Below are 19,096 nucleotides of genomic sequence, written 5' to 3'. Positions count from 1 at the left end.
CACAATACTGGTTGGTTTCTGTGTGTCTAGGGAAATAATAATACTGCCAAACAACATTATTTTTGGCCCATGGTTTATAGAAGCACCTTGCCTTAAGGCCATACAGTAAGTCGGTTCATAATTTTGTTTTATTGTTCAACCATTCTTTGCCCCTTAAAAGTCTGTAAATACAGGCCCAGATGGTTTCACACAGCTACTGAATGATTCATGTACATACCAACTCCTGTGGACTGTGCTGTTGTTCAGCAGCAGTGGTGCTGTTGCTACTCAGGTGCATATGATCTGGCCGCAGGCAGGAGCTGCAGCGGGAGGGGTCAAAGGTGTTGGGCTGGAACTGACGACAGTAAAAGTCCTCAGCAGGGGGCGCCATAATGATCCTGCTAACTCTTAGTCATCCTTAATGTTTTTGGTGGGGTATTCTCCAGCAGGTTTGCACCAAAATAGCCTTTGAGTGATTGATTTTCAATTCACTGGTGTTGTTATTTCCCAGGAGGCTCTTGGTGGGCTCTAGACACAGTTCATTAGCATAATATGAATATCAACCATCATCAAAACAACAGAATTGTTATTAGTTATAATGAGGAATGAGATTACAGGTTAAGTCATACAATTTATATATTTGAATTGCATGTAAACAAAGTATCATTACAACTGTTTTAACTGGCTATAAATAGAGCTCAATGAGTCATGTCGGTGTGACAATGTAATAATATCTCTTTAAGAGAGTAAGCAAGCACAGTTACTCAAATGTCCTGCTGACTGAATATTGGTGGGGTAGCTTTACACCTCTGGGCAGCAAATTGTTACAGTGTAACCATTACAGCATACGATATGACGTGGTTTACACTCTGCAAAAGTATCTAATACCAAGTGACAAGATACTCTACCTCGTGAAATTGATCCAGAGTCTCCATGTTCACAGAGAAAAGGTTGAAACTGTACATGCGTTTTATCTCAAGAGAAGGTCCTTCAAACTTCAAGGATGTTTGTGTGAGTGGTCACGGAGTCTGCAGAAGCTGGGGGTCTTTCACCAGAGAGCAAACATTCAGGGCCCAATATGCTGTGTCCTGTGTCCTATCAGATATCAGCATCTTTAGAAAGAGAAATGTGGCACTGACTCCTCTTGACAGATGTCCTGTGGATGGTGGTGGTCTTGCTGCACATATGGCACCCCAGACACTGCAGCCACAAACACGTGAGGGTTACAACAGGTTGTAAGGACTAAAAAGTGAAATGCTAACGAGAAGCAATAAAGCAAAATATGTGTTGCCCCTTTTCCTATATAGCTTTAAGTTTGCTAGTTAATTGCACTTTGCATTACAGCTCCATAATGACCTGATAATGAAGGGACAATATCAATATAATGGTGCAGGGATATTGAAATGAAAAGAGAGGCAGACTGGACAAAGACCCTAAAAATAGCTTTATTTTACTTTTAGGAGCCACCTCCCCCGTTTTGATGTAGCTACAAATGCATGTTGTGCAACCAAATGTACATAAATTTATTGCAGTTTCTCCTGGAGTCCCAGAGTTTCCAAAGATACCAGATATGAAACAGGAAACTGTTTTAAAATGATATGAGTAGAATGGACATATTCATCTTCAATGAATAATCAAATGTAAACACACTATGTATGATTACTTAGGATACATTTTCCAACAAGACAGAATAAAATATTCTAACATACTTACAGCTACTGAAGGGAAAACAAAAGGGGGAAACTATGTAAAAGGGTAAAATAGGCTGATACTATCACTATAGAATGATAATAATAAATGGGGTAATATATAAAATATAAAGAGGTGAGTTTTGTGAGGTTTTTATTTAAATTTTTATCACAGTTTATAGTGTTTCTTTTGTTTTCTACAACAAACTCCTACTGTGTGAGCAAATCGAGTCTGTCTTTGAAAACTGTTTGGCATCATTAGTCGAATTAATTCCCACCAGGCGACGGAGTACTGGGACTGTATTTCAGCATTTGAACAAGCCACAAGAGGGGGCCTTTTGTCTCAGCAGAGTCCGTGGCGTGTGCGCACAATACAGTGTAGGATGTACACAAACTGAGGACAAGGCACGCACATTTGAATGTTCACATTCAGTCTCTGTCTCCCTCACCACTACCTGCTGCTCACACAGACATTGGTCCACACACACAAAACACAGACTTAACAAAAACGACGGCGTGCCATCTGCTTGATAATCCCAGCAAGCTCATCAAAGATCCACAGAGATGTTGTGTCTCTGTGACTCTACCAGTCTGTCTTATTTTAAAACGATTGCTGAGATTTAAGTGCTAAGGCCCAGTTTGCGTGTGTATGTGTGTGAAGCCTTGGAACATGTCCAAAGTTTGTGATGATTAATTGCAGTTTTGTAAGCCTACATTTTCTCAAACAGCGCTATCATACAAACCTCTCACACACAGGAGTGTAATTAAACATTTCTGGCAAGTAAAATGACAATTAAGGAGAGATATTTTTATCTTCTGCTGCATGTCACATGCATACTGTCGCTACATTCAGCTGCTCTGGTAGCAGTTGCTATAATGAGAGGGTAGAGCTAGTATCCATGGAAATGCAGATGGAAAAGTTCAGCTCACGCAACTTAAAATGAAGGGGGGAGGTAAACGTTTTAATGACTATATTAAATCTACTTCATGTAAAACTGTGACATTTTGTTATGGAGTTGTGTCTTTAATTCTTCTGCTTTTGCTGATAAGAAAATTGAGTTGTTAAAAATACACCTCTTGTGTTCATCTTCATCACACATCATCAACACCTGTTTTTTTTGTTTTGTTTTTGTTTTCAGTCAAAAGCTGCTCTAATCAGAACTGCTATTTAAACATCGGCTCAATGAGAAAGGCAGATCTCATAGTGATAAACCCACAGACAATTATCACCAAACTCTTTTAGAATGGATTAATCATCATTAAGTAATATGAGAGTGATATCAAAGGAGCCATAACTGATTTAATTAGCTATTCTTAGTTCACACATGCCACTGGCAAGATGAAGGTAGCTCTTGAGCATAAAATGGTGCAGACACCACCCAGACCATGTGATGGGGTTGTGTGACCATGGGTGGAATTGGACAAACACCGTGTTTGCTATAGCAGCCACATCATCGGTCATCTGAGGCAAGTATCAACATCATTGTTTTGGTTTCATAGTTTGCAACTTCATTGTTTTCTCATCAGTTTTGTTTCCAGCTGCAGCAAACAGCTGTTTTCTATGACACTGTGCTAATAAACCCCCCTATTAGTCCAGCAACAACTGACAGACAATGCTATGTCATTAGCTTGAGGCGTTTATCAGCTGACGAGCCAGATGTTTCCCTCAGGAGTTGGTATAAAAAACTGAGATAAAAGGAGAATCAATATTGGACTTGTAAGAACATGATTCCAAATAATGTGTGTTTCTCCATAAACTGCTGTATGTGTAGGTAAATAAACACCAACATACTGTAAGCAACTGGCGCATTAACCACCAAGTGGGAACTGCGTTGTTCCAGTTGTTTCAAGTGGCAAGTAAGTGTTGGAACTGGTGCTTGTTTGTTGTAGGTTGTTGGATCAAAAAAGATAAAGCAAAACGAACCCTGGGCCATCAGATGAGCATCAGTCCTTGAAAGAATCAAATATTACATTATTGTGAGGGGAAATTGAAAAATCATGCCACCACTACCAGGAGCTTATACTTTAAAACCATGGCTTTCTCACCTGTAAAGGTCTTATCTCTCTTAAAGATTTTATGCAGAGTTGTCAAAAGCCTGCATTTTATTAACATGATATTCCAGTTATTTTGTCCACCTTGCAGAGATTCTGGGACATGCGAGAGCTGATGTTGTGCACTCAGCTCGTAGCGTTGTAGGACTTACATCAGAGTTACAAACTTTACCACGTAATCGATTCTTTCTCTGTGCAACCGGAGCAGAAACAACATCAAAACTCTTAAGGCTCCATAACGGGCTCTCTCATAATATAACCGATCATACATAATTAAATAAATCCCCGTCACCTCATAGAGGGCAAAAATTGATCGAGTACTCCTAACCCTGATTCTACCCCCCACCAAAGGCAAGTATTGATCATGACCAATACTCCTGCTGAAAACAACCTTCTGAACTCAACAACTTTACCTCTCTTTGCTTGTTGATCACTGTCAGATCAACAAGCTCACAGATGTTTGTCTATATTTATGTTTCTTTCACATTGTTGTCATTTAGACATAATAATTAATAATAATAATGTTAAGTTTAAAACCCATTAAAAAAAGTGACTATTGAGTTTACATCCATTGGGTTTCCAGGAACAACTTCAAATGAATGATAACGTTACTCCAAGTGCTGAATGTGTGACTGTGACTGTGCTAACAAGTTCCACTTTATTTATCGACTTAAAAGGTGATGATGTGTCAGTGTTGTGTTCACAGCTGGTTTCTGAAAGATTTGTTATTGCAGTTTTAAGTTTTTGATGGGAGAAATGGCTCCTCCATCCTGGAGCTTTCAGCTGCATCTCATGTCCTTCATCGACGAAATGGTCAAACTGAATTAAAAAATATGATGCATGAATCTATCTTATTTTTATATTTATATACAGTACATGCTATTTTGGATGTGATTTTGACATGTTGGTGTTTCCAGCGTGAGGAACAACACCATACTTATTTAGAGTAAATTTATTCATCCACTGGGAGCGAGTGCCCCTACCCCCTCGCCCTCCTCCAGCCACCCTCGGCCTGCTTTTCTAAAAACATGTTGACCTGGATCAGCTCTCAAAGTGAGAAATGAGGTGGCTGCCTGCTTCGCAGTAAATTGGCTCTTGTGGCATTCGAGGGGGAGTCAACAAGCAGGGCCACAGAGACAGCCGGCACCACAGAAAATAGCTCCCATCATCTGCTTATCAAATTTAAAATGGACTGAGGGGAAGAGTTATTATAATGGTGTTGAGGGCTTTGGTGGGGATTTCTGTCATTGACCTCTTCAGTGAAGTTTGCTCTGGGAAAAAATCATGTGTGTGTGTATGTGTGTGTGTGTGTATTTGTATGGTTTCTGATACTTTTCAATGTGTGACGACTGAGGAGATGTGATGGATGCTCCTGATGGAGACAGAAATACAGAGGTGCCTCCAGCAATATATGCCACTAAAATGCATTAATATCTCCCTGCCACCTCACCTAGATCAGTGCTATTTCCATACACAGATGGCTATGTTGGCAGTAAGGACGGTCTTTCCTTCACCTCGCTCAGCTTCGTGTCCCACTGCATGACTTAACACTCTCTAATTAGAGGGTTTTCTATTAGACACAGTCTGTGACATTTATAGTGTGGCTACAAAGGAGACCTGCTGAAACACGGGCTGTTTTTCATCTTCATGCTTCTATACTGTATTAATTTGTCTTAAATTTTGTAGAATATCGTACTATCTTTGGGCGCCGCTCACATTCATCTCTCAAGAACCACCTAGTCTCTCATTGTGTTACATGATTCATCAAACTGATACCTCCACTGGCCAACGCAGCCGCAACAACTTTTGTTTCATTCAGATTTGTAACGTGGAGGACATTGTGTTCCTTCAGCTGTGAGTTAGTCTCAGCCCACTCCTTCCCACTTTATCTTTATCCCCTCACCTCTGACCTGTGCCCACACCGCTCTATCCTATATCACTGTACCCCAACTCGCCACCTACACAATGCAACACCCACGTGTTGTCTCATCAAACTAAAAAGAAAGGAGTTTTAAAAATAAACCATGTCAAGAGAGGGTGAGAGAGTATGTGTATTTATGTGCGAGAGAAAGAACAGAAAGAAGGGAAAAATAAGGTTTCCATGGAAACTAAAGAGTTGTGTCTAATTGGAAATAACACCTCAAAGAGGTCTGGAATAAGAAACCATAAAGCTGGCCTCACACAGCCCTATGGATAAGGATAGCACTGCGCTGTCTTCCTCAACCAACATTGCTTTTTTATTTATTAATCTTCTCTTTCTCTTTCTTCCTTTTTTTAAAATATTTTTTTTTACATTTAGAAAAACTGATGGTGTTCAATCTGTCCAGTGCAACAAGTAGCCTACAAAAATGTTTTTGGTACAGTATTGCTCTGATTCCTCTATTTCTGGGATGAATACTTATCAGAAACTAAAGCAGGAGAGATTATGTTGGCGCACAGGTAGCTCTCCAGATTGATTCAGCATCCAAAACACACACATGCACACGCACAAATACAAATACAAAATCAAGCATTGAACAAGCTGCCAAAGGAAAATCCCTCTTTTCGTGAGAGCTATTTAGACTGGCCGGACTACAGGGCTGCACATATTCACATGTCCTTCAATTTATCATCACTCCTGTGATTCTGACTCATGCCACCCATGATTATTCACACTATAAATAAGTGAGGGAAGTCTATGAAGTGTTTCTTAAACTTCCCAGAGGCCAAGTGATGTCCCAAAAAATGCTTCTTTTGTCCAATCAACAATAAAACCCAAAAGCTTTTTCACTTAATATGATTCATGACAAAAAAAAAAAAACACTGTAAATCAGGGAACACTTGCAGCCCATAATTTACATCTTGTTGTATGAATCAAGCATTAATGAAACACTTAGTGGTTCCCACTGGCAGACTACTTCAGTGTAAGTTCAGAAGAAGAAAACATTACGTCATAGTCGAGAAACTGGAGCCACTATAGATAAATGGAAGCTTTGCTTGAAAATGAAACACAAATGATAATTGATAGAAATATCTGTTGATTAGTTATCTCTCTCTCAATTGACCAGTCTTTGCCGCTCTGGATTCTCTTTCACCACTGTTATGTAACCTGTGTTTAACCAGACATAACTTACTAATGTCACTCAACTGCATGTGAATGATGTGTGAGAATGAGAGAGGTCAGAGCAGCAACCAAAGTTCACCACCTTCAAACCCTCAGTCACTGTGTCCACATGTGTTTACTCTTCATCATAACTGTTTGAGTAAACACACTGGGTATGATAATAACAACAAAATAAGCCTTGATGCTGTGCACTTTTATAACAATGTCCACCATGACTGGCTGGGTGCTGTTGAAGCAGAGAAGTGGTGGAAGTTGCAGAGGCTGTAGCAATTACTCTCTTCCGCCTCTCTGGTTTTCTTCAGGACATCACTTATCGTGGTTGACAGTGAAAGTTATTTGTGTTCTCTCAAAAATACAAAACTATGAAATCATCACTTGATAGATGGTCATTATAAACTTTCATATGAGTTAGATTTAGATTATAAATATCTAATATGAAGTCAGGGCTATGATGTCCTTTGTCAAGAATACGCAGTTCCAAGTCCAAGTCCTATTTCAAGAAAAACAAGTACACCTTGAGGTGCAGAGATTATTTACACCTTTAGTTGAAAACACTCAGGTAAAGGTGTGATATGTTTTTGTTTTAATATTGTTTCATTTTGAATTTTAACCTTTGGTTTTAATTATATTTTATCTGTCTGTTAAATTAACTAAATACCTTTTAGTGTGATCCCTGTGTCACAATTAAAATAATTTGTCACTGCAGAGCATCTATTATCATTCATTCATTTGATCACAACAGAGAGAGTCTCCGACAGACTTTTACAAATTATATGAGGATCACTATGATAACAACTGACTTGCAGTGACCAATGCACCTTTGCCTCCTTAATGTGAATGTAATGAGTCGGTTTGTTCGTCATGTTCATCCAGACTGAAGTGTTTCAAGAGCACTTTGAAGGGTTGCCATGAAAAATTGTTTCATGATTCACAGAGGACAAGCAGATTTTTCCTCTAGTGCCACGCTGATGTTGACATTTGTTGTTTTGAATGAAATATTGGATGAATTCAGTCCACTCATTCACAGACTCCTCAAGTAATAATGACAAAACTTAGTCTCCACTGCATTTGTGTTAAGTGATACTTAGCAAATGTGGAGATAGGAATCACCTAATTCCAGTCTGAAGACATTGGAGTCCAGTGTAGCTGGATATACGCAGCAGCCAAATCATTAGGAACATCAAACTAAAACTGGTCCAGTCTTGTGTAACAGTCCACCAGTAAATTCTACCTTCATGATGGTTATAATATTCAGTTTATGGTGCTGCTGATATATCCTGTATCAAGCAAAGAGGATTAAAGAAATGTCAAGATAATAATAAATTCACTGCAGATTATACCACATAAATACACTATATCTATTTCAGGAATATGTCTGTAATGCAACACAAACCAAAACATCCTGCATCACAAAGTCAATATAAACGCACTGTAAAATGCCTCAGAGACACTCCTAAGTCTCTACAGGAATTTTGCAGGATTACAATAGTCCGCACTTGTGTTGTGTTTTTTGGATGTCAGTGTAAGTATTGGTCTGAGTGGGCTAAAGTCTAAATTATACAATCCACATCCACATCTCCTCACTCTGGGGAAAACAATAGCATATATAAATAGGAACATAATCAGAGCGCTCTCTCTCTCTCTCTCTCTCTCTCCCTCTCTCTCTCTCTCTCTCCCTCTCCCTCTCTCTCTCTCTCTCCCTCTCTCTCTCTCCCACACACGCACACTCACACACACACACGCACGTGCACAAACACTGGTTGGGATTGGGGCTGATGCACAACCACCAGGCAGGCAGGAGCGACTCTGTTCAGCTACTATGGAGCAACAAGACAACGCTCAGACTGGAGACATGTGCAAGTTTGTGCAGGAGAAATCCGGGAGCAGATTTATGAAAAAGGTGTTTGTCTACTAAAGGGAAACAGGGACGAGAAGAAGAGAGGACGGTGGCAACTGTTAACCTACTCAAGTATCTTTTTATTAGGATGAAACCCTTGTTAGTCTTCAAGTGACTCAGTCTGCAGTAACACAGAGGTGAGTGTTTACATTTTTATATTCTTATTTTTAGTTTTGGTGACATCTGTTTGCTCTACATAAGAAGATTATCACAAAAGATTCATCCTTCAACCACAACAGATATTTTTTTCAACTTGTTTGCTCTCCTGAGTCCGATCTAAATCTTTAAAAATTCAAAACTGCACAGTAAGAAACGGCTTATCTGCAATAGTTGTTCTTCCCTCCTCTGTTGAAGTAATGAACTAACTACTCAGAAAAAACAATCAATAGTTAAACAAAACGTTCATGTGGCTGAGTAAGTCGACTGTGATAAATGTGGGGAGTGTAAACAGATGGAGGGAAAGATTTTAAAGGCCAACATCATTTTCAAGGTTAGGGTAGTATTGGGCTCCCTCTCTGCCCCCCTCCCTCCCTCCCCCCTCCTCTCCCTGCTGTCGATTATTCCTGCAGGGTTTGGATTGATTCTCAGCACTGGACAGCTCCTGTGGCCTCAATGAAATGAACACACGTCACAGCTGCTGCTTAGTTTGCAAACTGCCCCGTCATAACTTCTGGTTGCTCTGTCAAAATCATTGATCTGCATTTAAGACTTCCTCCTCTCAGTGATGCAAATATGGAAACTTCACTTTACTCTCTGCGTTATTTTAAACCGAAATAACACAATTAATAAACATCTATTTATGAAAATACAACAAATGTTTGAAGTAATGTGACAAATATTCAAAACTGTTTCACTTTCTTTGAGTGAATGTAACAACATGAGAGTTAGAAATGATTTCATCACAATTAAAGCTCCTGCATTGAACCTTTAGTTGGGTAAAAGTATATCAGCAGTACTATTACTTCAAGTATTATAATAAAAGTACTCATAATGCAAGATGGTACCATTCAGAGAGATATGTATCAACTTAAGTTTTATAATAATGATTTAATAAACTTGAATTATACAATAAGTAGCCTACTTTTTAAAATAAAAGTGCACTGTGGTTGAACTTGAACATATCAAGGGAGGAATGAGGTAAATTGAATCTGACAATTAATACAAAAGGAAATGGAATAAAATACCCTGAAAATAATGTGAGAAAAACTAAAAGTATATTTTTGATCAAATTTGTTATTACTGATTTGTCGCTTTTTTAAATTATTATTATTAACTTAACTAATCCATTACAATGAATCATGTAAAAAATCTTGTGGGAAAATGTAATTGTCATATAAAAATGATGCAGTCAAAAAGTAGGACAGCAATATTTCCCTCTGAAATGACATGCAAATTTATAATAAAAGTAAATGTAGCTACTTGAAAAATCTAATCTAATTCCAATTGTATATACTACCTTACTACCTGTTAGCTAAACATTAGTAATATTTTGCATCTCTTGGACTGGATTGAAGTTCCTCCCATCAAAATAAGTTCATCAAGCCCCTATTTTTGCTCCTGTGCAGGACGAGGACACTGTGCACCCACTGCTGTCCTCAGGGAGATGTAGGCCCTTTTTACATATTAGTTTTAAGAGATACGGGAAAAGCGTGGAAATAGAAAGGACAATCGCTCCCAAAAGCATGGTGTGACCAACTGTGAGTCTTTCACACATTCTCTCACATTCTTTTGGCTTTTAGAAAACGCGTATAGAAAGGAAGAGAAAAGCAAAGAGAGTCGTGTTTTTTCACGCTTTAGGTGCGTGTGCGTGTGTAAATCATCCATTTTTCTGCAAATGCCATTACACATTGTAGTAACATCCTCTGACATCATAATCTCTTCATCTTAATCTGTATTTTTTTTCTCACACTGTAGAGTGTCACACCTGAAACGCCTTTACTTTGCCTGGTTTACATTGTTACCTTTCTTTCTTTCTTTCTTTCTTTCTTTCTTTCTTTCTTTCTTTCTTTCTTTCTTTCTTTCTTTCTTTCTTTCTTTCTTTCTTTCTTTCTTTCTTTCTTTCCTTCCTCACCCCCCCTTCCCACTTCCCTCCCCTCTCATATCATCAGATTACACAAAAGGGCTTAAGGCAGGTCACACAGCAACAGCCATCCACCTTTCATATTGTTGTTTGGATTGGGAGATTAAGAGACATAGTAATCTGGTATTTGACAAGGGCTTCCTCCAGCCTTTACTTTCCTTTGCATGGGATTATGCTGTAATATTTGTCAGTTTGGTTCCTTTGACGTACTTGAATAAGAACGACGTCAGTCACAAGTCTTTGACACACTAGGTAAAATCTTTATACATGGCATACCTCTGTAAAATACTGCTGTGCTTCTTTAGGAGTTAGAGGATAAATGCTCAAGGGAGAGTCCATGGCCTCCTCTCCTCTTCTCTCCCCTCCTCGGTCAGTTAATCTCCTCCTCCTCACAAGTTTTGTCACATGATGAACTATCATCATCATCACCACACACACACACACACACACACACACACACACACACACACACACACACACACACACACACACACACAACAATAACAACACAGCGAATCAGCCCCATAGAGCGAGGAGAGATGTTCCTATGGAGACGGCTAATACAGTAACTATGATCAACCATTAATTACTGCAACTCTCCCCCAGGGCTCCTCTCAGCTGAGAAAAAAGACACCAGCCAGGTACATACTGAAACTGTTTGCTACATTAGTGCAAGTGTTATGTTAATGAACTAATTTACTAAGATTGACATGTATGTATATTCATGCATCCATGTACATTTCTTGTTATATTCACACATAACATTTACAGTTTTTGCATTTGCATAGGCACAAGAACATGATAATGTATCTTGAGCTTCTACATAGCCTACAGGTGGATGAAGTGAATGTTTCACTGTGGAGATAGAAAACAAATACTGGGTTAAGTCTCCGATGATGGTGCTCAGTAATATTTACCCCATGGGACAACAAAGGCCATCTATCTATACTGTGGTTTGTGTGGAGATTAAACAATCCCAACTCAAAGTTCCTTCTCCCAGAGCTTTAACATGGCATTTGTTTGTTGTTTAGAGATGGATCTGTTGACCCACAGTATTTTGAAGACTCCTTTGTCCATGTGGGTCCAGAGGGTGCAGCTGGAAAGTAGACCTTGAGTTGGTGGGATGGTTTTGTCAAAATAAAAATAAAAATGAAAATAAGTAAATACATTCCAAGGTCAACAAGTAACTTTGGTTCCTGTTTGTTTCTTGTTGCATCAAATTATATTTTTAGGATGTTGTCTTTCTCTGTTGACCCAATGGTTGTCACGACAACAGCACTTTACTATTACACTATTGCATTACATTTTCAGACACTTGTGGACAAAACAACAGTTTGGTCCTTTTACTAAATGAATATCACAATTGCAGTAAACCTGACAACAGAAACATGCTACAGTTGTACAACTGTAACTGGTTTCCTGCAGCTGCATCGCAGAGCCTGTTACCGATGTTATCAGTGGAGTTTTGTTTTTATGACACTCTTCAGCCAATGACCTTTTCTCAGTAATACTAATATTACTACTACTACTACAGTACTACTACTACTACTGCTAATAATAATAATAATAATAATAATAACTAAACAAATTTAACAACCCAAACATAAAACCACAACGAAGTGAATCAGTTGATATGACTGGGAACAAAGAAACAAAAATAGTGTGTATGTATGTAAATGTTCCCAGAATAAAACCACAACTAATCAGAACTACACCAGAGTAGTCAATCATGTTTCTGTCTTAAATCCAAACAGAATCAGTCGTCAGCTGTGTTGTTGTCCTGATCCCACATACGTATGAAGCCTCTGGCGCTGACATGAGACTGACCCGCCTGAACCGGCATATTGGCTGGCGTCTTTAAGATTTCCGTAAGAAAAGGTCGTGATTTCACAGCAGAGGACACTCTCCTCCAGCTGTGGGAGTTATTTATCTGACGTAATCATCTGCCCTTTTGGGATTATCCCGTCCACAATCACCCTTCATCCGGCCAATCAGCGGCCAGTTCATAACATCTGTCCTTGGTGTAACAGGAAAAGAAGTCTGTAAGCATAGCACACAAGAGTTGCACACAGCCCACATTACATGACATCAAATCCCATCAAAGTCTGTGCGTGTGCGTGTTCTTGTGCGTAAGTGTGTTTCCATGTGTGCTGCAGTGCCGGTGTTTGTTACTGCAGTGACAGCGATATCGGAAAAAAAGGCTTTTAAAATGCAGTTGTCAGAAAACTTCCCAAGACAATCATTGCTATCTTTGATTGATGCAGATTTGTCCTATCAAAGAGAAAAAAGCTTCACGTACAATAAAACATAATCACTAATGCCCTTTAGTATTGCGTGTGATTGGCCATCTATTGGTTATGCAACCTCGTGCTTTTTGGTTCTCCTGGTTCCCAGCTTGCTGACATAATAAGCCGAGTGAAATCACCCTCCAACCTTGTCACCAGGCCAAACAGCAGATCAATTGTTCCTCTAACAGTAGATTACCACTGATTCATCTCTTTTTTAGACCTTTGTCCCTTCCACTGCCTGTCTGGTTTTCCACCATTGGTTCGGCCTAAAGGTCCCTAAGGCTAACCACTAGCAAGGCCCTAATCAATAAGCTTTCATTACACAAAACTGTCTGGTCTGCTCCGTGCATTAGGGCAGGGCCAAAGTTGTGGTCGGGGATTTTTGATCCTGGTGGTTTTTAGTCACGCTAGGGGCATGTCTTTATGAATGGTAATGTCACTCTGTTTATCAGTCCACCACTATGGCTTGGCCTTAAATATCCCAACAGCTACGGGATGGATTGGCATACATAACATGTTGTACAGACATTCATGTTTCCCACACAATGCATGCTAATGACTTTGCCGATCCCCCGACTCTTACCCTGGCACCAGCATGAGTTTGAAATATTTTCATGTAAAATGTCCCAGATACTTATAGAAATAGATAGTGGAACATAGGATAGATACTGATCCTTGTAACTCTCATTATCAAGTCAAAATCTAATTTAGTCCAACATTGTTTATGACCGGTGTCTAATGAAATCAATAATGAAAACTACTGACGTTTGCCTGTTGGACTGTTTGTGATGATTAGAATAAATGTTAGTATGCTACCATACGGGACAAAGGTGGTTAACATTACCTGCAAAAGCACTCGTGTACCCATCTCACAGTGCTGCTGTACGGCCATACAAGTTTTTTTTTGTGGATCAAGGAATGAACCATCCTTACTATTCCTCATATTGTCACTATTGTTTCATTTTTGCTTCACATATGGAGTGACTAACGAAACCTGCCTTTTGTCCCCTTTGTTCACAGAAAATGTATCATGAAGAAACTGTGCTGATAACAAATGCAAGACGGACCTGAGCTCATACTGCCCCCCTGTCCAGCAACAGTACTTTAATGGTTGGAACTGCCCGCCCCAACCTACATTACTGCCCTCGCAGACACAGCCTGATGATCACTGGTGCCATGGGAGCGGTGCGAGTCAACAGGTGAGGGGGTGGGATGGGATGTGGTGGTGGGAGCAATAGAAGTGTGTCAGTGGTCACAGTGGTTCCAGTGGTTTGTGTTGTTGTCATCCTTCTCATTTTTGAATAATTGTTAAGATGGATGATCCATGATAGTTGATAGTTTATTACACTGTAACAAATATCAAACGTAAACAGCATCACCTTCTCTGTCACAAACCACGGGTTAAAACTGACTCACATCTAACATTCGAATCACACAGAAGACAGCTTTGCAAAAACCTCCTTCTTCCACCTCCGAAACATCGCCAGATCTATTTGTGGACTATTGCAATGCACTCCTCATCGGGATCCCAAACAAGCACATCCAGAAATTGCAGCACACTCAGAACAGTGCTGCCAGGATCTTGATGAGGGTGTGAAAACATGACCATATCCTTCCAATTCTGAAACAAGTACACATGGCTTCCCATCTCACACGGGATCAAATACAAAATCTCCCTCCTCACCTCCCAGTGTATCCATGGACACACCCCCACCTACCACAAGGAACTGCTCACCCCCCAGACTCCCGCATGCTCCCTGCACTCTGCCACCACCTACAACCTCCTAAGCCCCCCCTCTCCCCCCCCAAGACAAAGCTCTGCACCGTGGGGGAACGGGCCTTCTGCTCAGCCACTCCCTCTGTGTGTAACGCTCTCCCTGAACACCCGAGAGCACCACAGACTGTGGACTGTTTTAAATGGGGTCTCAAGACCCACCTTTTTACTTAGCCTATGCTAATTATTTTTAAATGTGTTTTTCTCTGTAGCACTTTGAGATTGGGAAGTGCATTGTAAATAAAATGTATTATTATCTTATTATTCTTTTATTAGTTTAATAAAAAACTCAAATGAACTATAAATGATTTAACTGAAATAAATAATGATTTTACCATTATGATTTATAGTACATTTGTACAATTTGTATAACAATTACAAAAACGTCCCGTTATTCACTAACCCCTGGACATTGAGTCACATTTGTCAAGTTTTAAATTTCTCCACATGTTGATTGGATCATTATCACGAGCTATTTCCTGTATTTTAAAATACAGTAAAGTACAAACAATGATGATCATTAACTAAGTACATTAGTTTGTGGGCAGGCACATCCATAGAACATAATCCTGGATGCTGTCGAATTTTGGAAAATGTTTACATTTATTGTTGGGCTTTTTACTTAAATAGTAGCTACTGTTTGTCAAAGAAACTGGTTAGCTCTCAACTTAGGAGCCATTTGCTCCTGTGGCACTGACCGTTCAAAAATAAGCATGTGGACAACAAGGTTGTATGTTTCATCTTACAATTATTCTTAGGACATTCTGTGACACAAACCTGTCCTCAATTTGTCTTCTGCTTGGATCATTGAATTTGTTTGGGACATGTAGCTTGGGCCTCTTTGTTTTGGCACAGAGTCAAATGTAGCCATTTTGTTTGTTTTATCGTCTCAAACCAGACAGAATTGACAGTTGAAACAGCAGCTGATATTTTTTCATTTGAATTCAAGGATCCATTGAGCCAATGTCTTATGAGAGTATAAAACTTGATGGTCATAGTGACAATAATTTGCCAACTTTTATTAACCCCCTTTTTCTCCTGTCTTCTTTCAGATATAGCATCGTTTCCACAGATGAAGACGCCCTGAAGATCTCCAGCCTGGGCCTCCACAATGGCCACAGTCCCTTGACTCAGCAGACACTGTCGGGGGCCTGTATGCGAGGAGAGGAAGGAGGAGGAGGAGGAGGAGAGTGTCCCGGAAGTGATGAAGGAAGAGGAACTTTGTCCCTTAGGGTAACAAATGAGCCGATCGTCCACAACAGCTGCCGTGCTTCACCTTCATGCCGCCTGGGCCTGGGCCTGGATCTGGGCACCGGCCGTCTGCGCAGCCGCTTTGTGAAGAAGAACGGCCAGTGCAACGTGGTGTTCAACAACATGAAGGACAAGCCACGACTGTACCTGGCTGACATTTTCACCACCTGTGTGGACATACGCTGGCGCTACCTGCTACTCATCTTCACCACCACCTTCCTTCTGTCTTGGTTGCTGTTTGGACTGATCTTCTGGGGAGTGGCGCTGGCACATGGAGACTTTGACCTTCACGTGCCTGTGAAGGACGGAAACCCTCGGAGTACCTCAGAGGAAGACAAAGATGAATGGCGGCCATGTATTCTCCACATCCAGGGTTTCATTGGGGCGTTTCTCTTCTCCATTGAGACCCAGACCACCATTGGATATGGCTTTCGATGTGTCACTGAAGAATGCCCAGTCGCTGTGGTGACTGTGGTGGTGCAGTCCATCGTGGGCTGCATTATTGACTCCTTCATGATCGGCACCATCATGGCGAAAATGGTGCGACCCAAGAAGAGGGCACAGACCTTGCTGTTCTCGCATCACGCTGTCATCTCACTGCGAGATGGTAAACTGTGCCTCATGTGGCGTTTGGGAAACATGCGCAAAAGCCACATCGTTGAAGCACATGTTCGTGCTCAGCTCATTAAGCCCCATGTGACGGCAGAGGGCGAGTACCTCCCTTTGGAGCAAACAGACATTGATGTCGGCTATGACGACGGACTTGATCGACTGTTTCTGGTGTCGCCGCTGGTTGTGGTCCATGAGATCAACAAGAACAGTCCTCTGTATAACCTGAGCCGCGCTGAGCTGCAGAAAGAGGACTTTGAGATTGTGGTCATCCTGGAGGGGATGGTGGAGGCCACGGCTATGACCACTCAGGCCCGCACCTCTTACTTAGCCAAGGAGATCTTATGGGGCCACCGCTTCGAGCCCGTGGTCTTCGAGAAGGGCGACCGCTACCACGTGGACTATTCCCGCTTCCATAAGACCTATGAAGTGCCATCAACACCTCACTGCAGTGCCAGGGAACTGAGCCAGATGACAGGTCGCAGTGGGCAGTCCTCATCCTCCAGTTCAAGTTACTCCCGGTCTCCATCACCGTTTGCCCCGCGGGCGGCCCGCCACTTACTGGGCCCTCACTCACCCAGCGCGTTCTGCTACGAGAACGAGGTGGCTTTGTGCTGCGGGGATGACGAGGATGAAGACAATGTAAAGAAGGAGGTTGGGAGCCTTAACATTAGAAGTGACAGAGAGCTAACAATGAGAGATGATATTCACTTGGGTTTCAAGGAGACGTTTGTGGAGGAGCAGACGGTGGAGATGCTGTGTGTTCTGGACACAGAGAATCAGATCAGCCTTGACAGACTACAGCCCACCCTACCTTTATACATCAGCAGAGAGTCAGGAGTTTAATCAGTGGTAATGGCTGCCCTTCCATTTGTTTTCTCTCTTAGTCTGTGTGCACCCGACCAAAGTATTGAACTAGTGTAAAAATAAACGATGGAGGACACAATTCAAACTGTACATTTGGAGGAGGAGAGGGAACTTTTTTTTTGCAGCTGTCACCAACTCCACTCAGCTTTAGGTCATAACTTGCTCTAATTTCAGGTATTGTACACTTTCAGTTTGTAACTTTGGCATCTATAAAAAAAAAATGCAAAATACTCATCTACTTGGAAGTATGGTGAACAGGTATTTCTCTCAAATCATGAGGTATCTTGAAAACTTTATTGCTCTCTTGTTTTATTCAGTATGACCAGTGTGTGAGCTACAATTACTGTAAGTCAAGATTTTGTTCTTGATTTCAATTCATTTTGTTGTAAATATGGTATGCTTTTGTTTTCATTTTAAAATGATCAAACATCATATACAGATAAATGTTCTAAGAGAAAAATCTATTTATTATAAAAACAAAGCATGACACACGTGCTCGACTACGCACTTATTTTCTGTGTAAAAATAAATTATTTCTGTATTTTGAACTTCTGTCTTCCTGCCTGAGTTCTGTTACTTTTCACATTTGATTAATAAGCAGTTTTCTTTTTCATCATTTATCAGTTTATTCTACGATAGAAAACAAGTAAATTAAATCCTGAACCACTGAAACAACATTTTAACTGTTAAGTCACACATGTACAGAAGAAGAACAAGCACTTTATTCTTACTTTTATCAATAGATACAAACACTTTGCAACAGTGTGTTGTTTTGTATGAATAAAGCACCAAATAAAAAAGCAGTATACTGTTAATGCTTGAATTGTCTCTGTTGACTCTCTGCTGCACATTTTCATGTGGGTTTGGCCATCCATTTATTTTTATGCATGTTAATTATAACCTGTGTCCAATCAAAGGAGGTCACACTCATTTACTCATTCACTTATTTCATTTTGAGGATGAGAACTTAGGTGGTTTCCTCTTTCTCCATAACAGGGGCAAAGCAGGGAACTGCTCTGGAGACGTACAGGAGTCCTACATTTCCCTGTGCCAACATCCTATGGTTCACATGTCTGTCAGGTGGTCTCTTAGATGAGACATTAATGATTGCCACATGATATATCATCATGACTTTGGTGATCCTGCTAAAACCACCATAAAGAGGGCTTTTATGATTTTGAGTGGAAATGTCTCTGTTGGACTGTTGCATTACCATGACATTTATAACAAATATTCATATTTCCTTAATTATCCAAGATTTTTGTTTTGTTTGAGATTTTGCCAAATAAATAAACTTATTTAATCAGCGAATTTAAAACTGAAACAAATACATAATTGATTTTTTTTTTATTTGCATGCTAAAATAATTAATAATACCCACTGTCATCCTTTTCTGATTTGCATCCTTTCTTTGTTTTTTGTTGTAAACTTGATATTTTCTGAGCTTTGGACTGTTCTTTCCAACCAAAACATCACCTCAGGCTTAGGAGAAAAACAATTTATCTTGT

General features: G+C 40.2%; 1 protein-coding gene across 1 annotated transcript; it reads left to right on the top strand.

Moving 5' to 3' along the window:
- Positions 1 to 8,575: 8,575 nt before the first annotated feature.
- LOC146991620 (ATP-sensitive inward rectifier potassium channel 12-like) lies at positions 8,576 to 18,396 on the top strand. Its single transcript, XM_085775681.1, has 3 exons — positions 8,576 to 8,856; positions 14,108 to 14,286; positions 15,914 to 18,396. The coding sequence occupies exons 2-3, from the start codon at positions 14,195 to 14,197 to the stop codon at positions 17,565 to 17,567; spliced, it is 1,746 nt and encodes a 581-aa protein (XP_085631807.1). The 5' UTR covers positions 8,576 to 8,856; positions 14,108 to 14,194; the 3' UTR covers positions 17,568 to 18,396.
- Positions 18,397 to 19,096: the final 700 nt, after the last annotated feature.

This window comes from Trachurus japonicus, chromosome 1, assembly GCF_045865225.1.
Source record: "Trachurus japonicus isolate A0001 chromosome 1, Traja_1.0".
Classification (NCBI taxonomy): Eukaryota; Metazoa; Chordata; class Actinopteri; order Carangiformes; family Carangidae; genus Trachurus; species Trachurus japonicus.
The sequence above is the reverse complement of the archived record's forward strand: the minus strand, read 5'-3'. Positions and strand labels throughout refer to the sequence as shown.